Raw genomic sequence first — 10,621 nt, 5'->3', positions numbered from 1 at the left:
GTCAATAATAATCATTTCACTTATCACTAAATGTTTATTTCACAGCGTTTGAAATGTGAACTTAGGAACACACAATAGCGTCTTGCCTGACTTCACTGGGTGAGTAGTTATGTAAATAGACGCTGGTTATCACGACCTAAACAAAAAGAAGCTATAGCTTGACTGAGAAGACCTGCTGGTCCTCCTCCCACAGGCCGGGGATGTTTCAGGAGGAGGCCGTGACATCTAACATGAATATATGACTAGATCACGGCTGGTGAATCAATTCCAGGTTACAAATCCTTTAAGTTTTGAGACTTTGTTCGGCACCATCCAACATCTTGGGATTTTATATTATGGGAGTTCTGATCTTCCTTTTGCTTTTCTTTGGAAAGCACCAGGGTTTATGCATAGCTCCTATACAGAGTTTACCTAGTTTTTCTGCAATATTCACACAAAACTCTTTAGCTCTGTTCGATTGCCTTAGGTCAGTATATATGGGGAATGTTCACTGTCACTAGTATTCAAGGAAATGCTAGCCTGTGAGCTCCACAAGGGCAAGGATCTGCCTGCTTTGGTTACTACTTTACCCCTAATGCCTGGAACAGTACCTGAAATAATTTAAGTGCTCGAAGAAGAATAACCAATTTTGCAACTCTCCCAAGAAAGCCAGATTAGTGTTTGAAGTGGATGGGTGACCCCGCAGTAGAAATGTTTTTCTCTTGGTTGTGGGGTAGGATTCCTAGCATTCCCAGGTGAAATATTTTCCTGCTAAAACAATGTTTTTAAAGGTCTTCTGGGTCTCTGGAACTTGTGAATTAAATAAATAAAGACTCAACTGAAAATCATTGTCATTCTATTCTATGGCTCTAAATGAATGGCTGAGATATTGCCGTGTGGAATAGAACACCTTCAGAATCTGGGGATTGACCAGATCATAATCTTCCAACTTTCACCTGAACCTGACAACCAAAGGAAAACAGTGTGACTAAACAGTCCAAATAGAATGGCTAGTCTTATTACTTTAAAAGCTTTTTTTGTTTTTCAGTTTTGAAACTCTGCCATCTTTCTCTGAACAGCAGAAGCCAACTATTCTGAGAAATGAAAAATCTCAACTTACTCTGTGCAAACTGAATAAGCTTTCTAGGGTTCTGAACATTGTTCCTAACTTTCTAAGACATGAAATAGTTCTAAGAAAAAGACAGGAATACAAGAATAACTACAATGCTGACATTATTTCTTGTTTGTATTCTGGCAGGCTTACATTGATTCCTGTAAATACCTCAACCTGGTCAGGACTTCACAGTTAAAGTGAAGTCACAGTTAACATTTTTCCCAGAGAACTGCAAGCAAAAGAAAATATTCTTTCCTGAATTATCTAGGCAAATTATTTGCTTAGCTGTATTTTACCAAAATATCCCCTATATTGGGAGTTTTATGGTATATACTCTGTAAGGCAGAATGAGCTGTTCTTGAAACAGAACAATTATTGCCCAATTCAATAATTTGCTTGTACACCCAGAATGGATCACCCGTATTACTAAAATTTAAAAATCTAGAAACAACTTCGATTCATAAGAGGTTAGTCGATCAACAAGTATATATTAAATGCTTATAGCTTGAGCTTACTGAAGAATATATGTTGCAGCTCAAATGCAAATGGCCCCTTTCTTTATGCTGATTAAAGTATTTCCTATTTGGATTTGACTTGTAAAAAGCTGCTCTTGGGTATGTAAGAGATGGGTCAGTTTTCTAGTTTTTAAAATGCAGTAGTTGCGATTCTGGAAGGAAGAATACCAACCACAGCTTATAATATAAGTACAGTTGCTTGCTATTCAGGTTCTTAAACTAAAAAGAAACACTTAAAATATAAAAGCTATTTTCCATTTTAACAATAGCTTTCTATTCCAATTTAAATTCAGGTGGGATTAGTTGATTAAGAATGAAATTAATATTTTTAAAATTTCTCTATATCTCTTCATAAAACATAAAAATTCTTTCTCTAAAATGTGTGAATAGCCTCTTTTCAGACTTTGTGGATGACAACTCTATTTCCCCCTCTGAATTTCATTAACTAAGACTGACCCAAAGATGACCCTGCTGTCATCAAATCTTTCCTTTTTGCCATCTTCCTATTGGGTAAAATGTAGGAGGAAAATAAGTTACTGACACAAGACACTAAGGTTTTTAATTAGTCTTCAGTTATTTACCTTGAGTCTTCTCTACAGTTGAGAGGTCAACTCAACCCGCTGCCAAGCAAGACTGACCTGCAAAAGAAAAGGTAATCATATTGAAATGTCCAGAGAGAATGATTCCTTTTCACTGGAGGTAGTACTAACACAACCCAATTATTTTAGAAGCACATTTTCTTCCTTTTAGCTTTTCTTGTTAAGCTTGAATATGCTTTGACATCATTTTTAAAGTAGTTTCTAACCTAAATCTTAGATTCTAGATGGTGTTATGAACAAATTTATTTTTAACTTCACTTTGGGTTAAAGTCAGGGTTTAATACTGGCTAAACCACTGAAGACAATGTAAATCCTAAAAAAAGAAAGTGTCCAAGTCAATGGAACTATTCCCACAGACAAATGTGGAGGGCTAAGTTCTCAGGAAAGTGGATATGTAATAATAACCCAGATTGATTTCTTAATTAATTTCAAATTTTATTTCTAAGAGTCATAATTTTGTTATAGTATTAACTATTGTTTTAAAACATGTCCTTTATATCCTCGTGAAAGCTGAGCAGTTCTACTGTTTCACAAATTATTTCTGTCTTACCAAGTGATCGAGGCAAATTCAAGTACTCACTGGTTTAAGTAGTGGAGAAGTAAAGTATGGTCTTATCTCTCTGATTTCTGTTTATGCTAAAAGGAAAGAATTACTAACATTTTACAGAATGGTTATGTGTGTGTTATATATTTTTGTGAGAATTGAAAAGGAGCTTATGATTCACCATGGAAATATTATTGTTCAGTTTATAATCTTAAAAGTTAACTGGTAACTATAATATTGTTGTCTATATTCACTATATTATATTATAATCAAATTTGCTAAGAGACTATGTCTTAATTACTCAAATCACAAAAAAGAAATGATAATTACGTAACATGATAAAGGGGCTAATTATCAGTACAATGGCAGTCATATTACAATACATAAATGTATCAAATCAACATATTTTACACCTTAAATTTATACAATGTTATATGTCAATTATGTTTCAATTTAAACAAAGTTAATTGGCAAGTGAAGAATTAACAGAGAACTCTGCCCCTTTCAGTGAAACCAGTTTGCTGTGAGTTGTTCGAATTTGATTCCACCTGAGTTCTTTTCCATCCTGTAACATGCTATCAGAGGCTCTGAAGTCAGTTTAGTAGACGGCCTTCCTAATCATGATTACCGACAATCGGAGGCAGACGGAGTCTGATGAGCTTCACTTTCCCAAGCCTGGACTTTTACTGTGGGCCTCTTTTGTAAAACTCAGTCTGTAGGACTCAAGTCTATACAAGTCTGACAATAACGATAGTTGCAACAAGATGTAGTTAGTATTTACTTCACCAATACAATATGTACTTAAATATTAAAAGTTTGATGTGTTATACATATCTTTCTAAAAATATGATTTATTAAAAAAGAATCAAGCAGACGTGACAACTGTACACTCCTTTAGAAAGATAAGGCTAATTTATTTCTTTAAATATCTCATTCAAAGCCACTGTAACTGTCATATCTATATTTCTTATTAAAGCAATCGAGCTAATTATATCATTAATGATTCCTGGAGAAGCAGATGATGAAGAATGCTGTTTCAGACTACCCCTCCCCCACAATCCAGCATGTTCCCGTTAGATTGATTGTGGAATTACAGAATTTTAGAAATCACTTAGTTCAAACTCATTTTACAAGTGAGAAAGGGGAGGCCCAGGCAAGAGAAATTACTTGGCCAAAGTTATACAAGTGGAGGTAAACCCTGGGCCGGAACTCAGTCTTCCAAAGGAATGTGTAGTCGCATCAGTCTCTATTCGAAAGCCACTAGCCTCATTTCTGATGTCTACAAAGCCATGCCTAACTCTAACCTGCCGTTCAAAGGCTCTCCTTTTTTCTGCCCTAAACTTTCTTTCCAAATTTATCTTACCCTTCTCATAAAACATTCCATTCAAAATGTCCATTGATAGTCCTAAGGCTTTCTCTCTACTTGAAAAGATTCTCTCCCTATTAATCTCCACATAGGTAAGTCCCACCTACATGCCATTTCCTACATAAAGAATTTGTTGAGGGGCTGGCCCAGTGGCACAGTGGTTAAGTGCGCACATTCTGCTTTGGTGGCCCCGGGTTCACAGGTTCAGATCCCAGGGGGTGGACGTGGTACCGCTTGGCAAGCCATGCTGTGGCAGGCATCCCACATATAAAGTACAGGAAGATGGACATGGATGTTAGCTCAGGGCCAGCCTTCCTCAGCAAAAAGAGGAGGATTGGCAGCTGATGTTAGCTCAGGGCTAATCTTCCTCAAAAAAAGAAAAAAAAAGAATTTGTTGATTCTCCTGACTGAAACCTTCTATCTGTAGAAAATCACTTTTGTGGCATTTTCCACTTTCTTTCCTCTCACAGTGATTTGTGTATGTTACAACTCTCTTCCTAAAATTGATGCTACTTGTTGACAAGATCAATTCACCTTGATAATCTCAATTTGGCATAATGCCTTGTTCTTAATAGGTTCTTAGTATATGTTAAATGAATAGATGATTAACCTTGTAATGATACTTTCAGTAATACAGCCAAAAATTAAAGTTCAAAAAACATTTACTCCAAGTTTGGTTTTCTAATGCTTTTGATAAAATAGATTTTCCACATTGGCTAAATGTACCCATAAATCAGTTTGCTTTTTTTTCCTTGAACCAAAAACAGTTGTTCTAAATCATTCCTAAATTGTTAGTAACAAATCCTTTCAATTTAATTTTTATTTTCAGGTGCAACGATGAAGAGTTTTTTCCTAGTTGTGAATATCCTGGCATTAACTTTGCCTTTTTTGGTGAGTTAAGTTCATCTATTCAATCTGTATCAAGACCTTAAGAAAATTTTATTTAAAAGCTCTAATTTTTCATATTTCTAAATATAGGTGTACTTTATAGAACAAAATAACTGCATACTAGCTATATTTTCTTAAAAGTAATTTATTTTTGAATTCATTTACATTATAAAATTAAAGTCATGTTCTTCTGGATATGCTTTTAGTTCCTAGGAATTATGAAATTACACTTTATCATGTATAGTAAACCTTTACAATTCTCATACTATAGAGAAAACACATTCTGGGGGAAAAAACAATACTGAAAATATTTTTTTTGAGGAAGATTGGCCCTGAGCTAACTACTGCCAGTCCTCCTCTTTTGCTGAGGAAGACTGGCCCTGAGCTAACATCCTGCCCATCTTCCTCTACTTTATATGTGGGACACCTACCACAGCATGGCGTGCCAAGCAGTGCCACGTCTGCACCTGGGATCCGAACCAGCGAACCCCGGGCCACCAAAGCGGAAGGTGCAAACTTAACTGCTGCACCACTGGGCTGGCCCCTGAAAATATTTTTAAAGTATAGAATGCCCTAAAAATAATTCATAAAGGATAAATATAGAAATCATAGTCCAGGATCAGGAATTCTTTGAAATTCCTATATCATACAGATTCCAATCTCTTTAGGGACTAAAACCTTAAGAGATTAAGAGTTTGCTTAAATTTTTCCACCAGTTTCAAAACCTTGACACATCTATCTTTAACATTCAAACATTATGGCATCTTTTGTTATACTCTTCCCATTATGTCAACTGACTGAGTCCCTCCCAGGGATCACATCCATAAACAACTCTATGGTTTTCAGGCATTTTCTTGAATTACATGCTGTGTTTTAAGGCTACTGGATCAAGATAAAAAGATGCTTTTTTTTGTTTTTAATTTTTTTGACTTGTTTGCTTTGTCGTTTTGGCTCTTGCTCAGTTTGATTTTCATGCTGATTTGGGAATCCCAAGCACTTATGTGCCAACAGCAAGGCAGGAAGGCAGATACAAGATGATGCTATATGACCTCCTCTTAGATTGCAAAATTTTGCAAGGCTCCAGCCCTTGTTTCATAATTCATTATTAAATTTAGACTTGCTTTTAAGTTAATATCTATTAAACAGTTTTATTAGGTAAATTCTTGGTGTCAAACTTTCTAAAAATGTAAATGACTTTCACATTTACTTTCTTTCATTTATTCTTTGAAATTCCATTCTATTGTGGCCACTTGCACATTTAGAACTTCGGTTTTCTCTTTGAGTGACAGGCATTAAAGTTTAAATCAGAAAATGATCCACAATTGCCTGCCTTATGGCAAACTCTTCTTGAGCTACTTGAGCCTGCTCTAGCTCCCCAGCCACTCCTTCCCATTTTCACAGAGGCTTCAAGCCCCTTGGACGTGAACAAATAACTCAAAAGAAGAACGACAGTGTCTACACTTTACCATTCAATCTTATGAGTAGCCAAAATTATGCAACTGAAACAGCAATGTGATAACATCTTTTAAGTGCTAATTTATCCCTTCTTTCCAAAATAAAAATAGATAAAATAAGATTTATTACCAGCAATTATGAGTGAACTATACAATCTTATAGTCTATTGGTGGGATTATAAGTTGGCACTTTTTTGTACAGCAATTTGATAATTTTTATTGTTGAGGAGGGGTAAAATCCCCTTTCTACCCTTTTTGTGCTCTTATGGCTGAATTAATAATAAAACTGACACAAGACCAGATTAACAGCAGAAAAACCCAATTTAATATGTATGTACTGGAGATCATAGAGAAATGATGCTCAGAAAGTAAACGAAGCAGGCAGTACCTATATCTTTTACACAAGGAAACAATAAATTTGTGAGGAATGACAGGACAAAGAAACCTATATTTGAGGTACATAATTAGTGAGGATTGATTAACTCTGCTTAAATGCAGAGTTTAGGCTTGAGGTAATAAATTAAAAAGGTTTGTTTCTGCAGGCTTCTTGGCCCCAAATTCCCTAGTTCTGGTGATAAGATTGTAGGGAGAGGACCTTTCACAGGAGAGATTCATTTCTGCTTTCAGGGGGAACAGAGACAGGAGGGTCAGAATGCCATTTCTGCTTCTTAAGTAACTTTAATTCCAAGTAATCAATGTGCTATTGTGAGATATTTTGTGGTGGCCTCCCCAGGGCCCAACACTAGCAAATAACTTTTGTTCCCCCAAAGATCACATCTTTGAAAAACTGTCTTAAGGAATAAATGAAAATTATTAAAAAGGCCATTGGTATACAGATCTTATTCATCTGATTATAATAAAACAGTTTTTTGAAAGAAGACAATACTTAACAATAAAGAATAAAAATTTCATGACACAATCACTGATTATTTATTTTTCAACTACACATATGTAAGTACAAAAAGTGAGATAAATGGAAAAATAATGAGGGATCATGCTTCTTGAAAAAAAGCAAGATACAGATACTGAAATGAACATATACCAGGAATACATATATAGATTGATATTAAAGTAAGATGTCTAGATTATCGGAATTTTTGTGTAGGTAAACTTTCTATAATATTCATATTTTTTAATTTTAAACTGATTTAAGTGTATTAAAGTGATTTAATACATTTAGAGAAAAGTCTGTCTGAACACACCCCGAATTTTATTATTTAATCAAATTTCTGATTTTCTGTACCTACACCTTCCAAAAAGTTTCTAGAGTCTTTTTATATCCAAAAATATGTGTGAAAAGTCCTAAACTAGAATTGTCTTTTAAAAAACATTTAATATAGTGACCTCATCCCAAAAGTTTACAAAATCTTCATGAGTTTTTAAAGCTTTATATATACGTGCCTATGGAAATTGTCTTTTCACTACTGATTCCCTATGCATGTTGCAATCTAGAATTAAGAAAACTACCATAAAGATAAATGAAAGTTGATTTAAAAACACTATTATCTATATAACATTTATATATTGATGTTATGCTAGAGGCAATTCTTTTCAATCTAAGTAAACCTCATAAATCATCTTAGTAGGAGAGCAGAAAAAGACAAAATATGCTAAATGCTCCTCTTATTTTTAAGAATGTACATTCAACACAAACTGAATTTATCATTCATATTTTTCATTCAAGTAAATATTATGTACATTTGTTGGCACAGTGTTCAGATAATCAAATTATTTTCAACCATGAATTTTTCTGCCTAGGTGGTGATTTTTAAAGACAATTTAACCACGCAGTTTATTATTACTAATTTAAGTAGTACATTGCTGTCACTTTTTTTTTTCTGCCTTTTCTCCCCAAATCTGCCAGTACATAGTTGTATATTTTTTTTAGTTGTAGGTCCTTCTAGTCGTGGCATGCAGGACGCCGCCTCAGCATGGCCTGATGAACGGTGCCATGTCTGCGCCCAGGATCCAAACCGGTGAAACCCTGGGCCACTGAAGCCGAGTGCGCAAACTTAACCGCTCGGCCATGGCCCCTGCTGACACTTCTTGAGTGGTTCACAGGTCTTATAGATTAAACAATCATAGAAAATACTTTACAATATTTTACAATATTAAAATAAAAACAAAAAAAATGTTTTGCCTTCTTAATTTTTAAAACCATAAAAAAACTAGACTCTGTCTTGCTTTTTTTTAACTTTTAATTTCTTATTACTTCCTTGAATCTCCCCAGGGTGCAGAGGTGCAAAACCAGGAACAACCAACAGTAAGTTTATTTTAATTATTTCTGTTAGAAACATGAACTCTAAAGTATAATATTCCGCAAAGTTCAATGACAGTAAAATGCCTTCTGTCTAAAAACTAAATGAATAAACTCCACAAAATAATCTAATAATCTTTGTAAAAAACATCACTTTAGCAACCAATCATATGAACTGACCTCAGTTCATCTGAAAATCTTGGTTTCATTTCATAGTCCAAGTCACGTGCTTTTGGTTTTCATGTATATTTAGTAACGTGAGAAAACTCTCTCAGAATTTAATATTGGGAAAAAAATGACAACAAAAGCAAAACTCGATATCTCTATTGACTAGATTTTAAGACTTGGGGAAAGATCCTGCTCTGATCCATCTTTGAATACTTCTCGTACGCCTGTATTTACTTTCTCCTTTTGTTTCCCAAATATGTTTGAATGAACACATTGAAATATGTCTCTTTTCATGAGAAATGCTTGCTCTGCAGTGCAATTTTGCTGATTTGTTTCTAGTCATATGAAAAGGTCTAATGACATCTTTTTATAACTGCACATAATCAATAAAACAGAGGCAAACAAAAATAGAAAACTCCCTCATCTTTAATGTATAAAATTAAGCTGAAAAGAATCTAAAGTTTAGATCCAGGAAGGCTCCCACATCACATTATTTTACTATTCTGCTATAATTAGTTTAGATAAAATGTGTCCTCAGCCTAATCTCTAGATAAATAAAATTTGTAAACAATTACAAATATGTGGTGAAAAAACATATTCACATACAAGCACACATATGAAAAAATATATATACATATATATGTCTGTGTGTGTGGTATGCTTATGTATAGTATGTCAAAGTTCTCTGTGAGATCTTTCTTGCTGTTGTATTTATTATAATGCCCAACATTTACCGAGTACTGTTCATATATGCCAAGCTCTGGGCAATGTGGTTTATATTTATGGATTACCTCATCTAATTTGTCTGAAACTACTATTATTTTTAACATTTAATATTTAAATTTGTTGAAAATCAAGAAGTGGGAGTGTTCAAATCCATATCTTGTAAAATAATATAGTTGCTGGGTTCACTACTTCCAATACTGTACTTATTCAACATCAAATGCTATAAAATATTATTTCAAAAAATTCTGCTTTAAGATATCTCAATGTGCCCGCCTATAATAATGCCATTCTGCATAATTTATTCTTTTTGCAGTGCCGTAAGAATGATGAAAGGTTTTTCGATCTGAAAACAGTCAAATATATCCCAATTTATTATGTGCTGAATAGCTCTCCTCGTTATGAACCCATCTACTACCAACATAGACTAGCTGTACTAATTAATAATCAACATATGCCTTACCAATATTATGCAAGACCAGCTGCAGTTAGGCCACATGTCCAAATTCCTCAATGGCAAGTCCTGCCAAATATCTACCCATCCACTGTGGTACGTCATCCACGCCCGCATCCATCATTTATTGCCATTCCTCCAAAGAAACTTCAGGAGAAAACAGTCATCCCTAAGATCAATACTATTGCTACTGTTGAGCCTACACCTATTCCTACCCCTGAACCAACAGTGAACAATGCAGTCATTCCAGACGCCTCCTCAGAATTCATCATCGCCAGCACACCTGAGACTACCACAGTTCCAGTTACTTCACCTGTGGTCTAAAAACTCTAAGGAAACATCAAAGAAGACAACAAAGGTAAGTGAGCAAAAGACAAAAATGAACAATAGACAAGATTCATGAATTTATCAATACAATCATAAAATCTGTAATAATATAAAGGGATTAAGTCTATTGAGAGCAGGCAAATGGGCTAATTATAATTTTAATTTGATGGTGCCATACAATTATTACACTAGACTCTATTCCAGCAAGAAAGGAAAAATAATCTTATTTTACA

General features: G+C 34.4%; 1 protein-coding gene across 1 annotated transcript; it reads left to right on the top strand.

Annotated features, from left to right (window-relative positions):
- Nucleotides 1-4,954: 4,954 nt before the first annotated feature.
- On the top strand, nt 4,955-10,385 carry CSN3 (casein kappa). The gene is made up of 3 exons (XM_046655958.1): nt 4,955-5,008; nt 8,690-8,722; nt 9,924-10,385. Exons 1-3 carry the CDS (start codon nt 4,955-4,957, stop codon nt 10,383-10,385), a joined length of 549 nt encoding a protein of 182 aa, XP_046511914.1.
- Nucleotides 10,386-10,621: the final 236 nt, after the last annotated feature.

The sequence above is a fragment of the Equus quagga genome, chromosome 3, assembly GCF_021613505.1.
Source record: "Equus quagga isolate Etosha38 chromosome 3, UCLA_HA_Equagga_1.0, whole genome shotgun sequence".
Taxonomy (NCBI): Eukaryota; Metazoa; Chordata; class Mammalia; order Perissodactyla; family Equidae; genus Equus; species Equus quagga.
The sequence above is the reverse complement of the archived record's forward strand: the minus strand, read 5'-3'. Positions and strand labels throughout refer to the sequence as shown.

What these genes read in the sequence shown, in the direction of transcription:
- CSN3 (XM_046655958.1), top strand. Translation starts at nt 4,955, where the DNA reads ATGAAGAGTTTTTTCCTAGTTGTGAATATCCTGGCATTAACTTTGCCT. An exon ending in CATTAACTTTGCCTTTTTTG is followed by an intron (nt 5,009 to 8,689) that starts GTGAGTTAAGTT and finishes GAATCTCCCCAG; the next exon opens with GGTGCAGAGGTGCAAAACCA. An exon ending in AAAACCAGGAACAACCAACA is followed by an intron (nt 8,723 to 9,923) that starts GTAAGTTTATTT and finishes TTCTTTTTGCAG; the next exon opens with TGCCGTAAGAATGATGAAAG.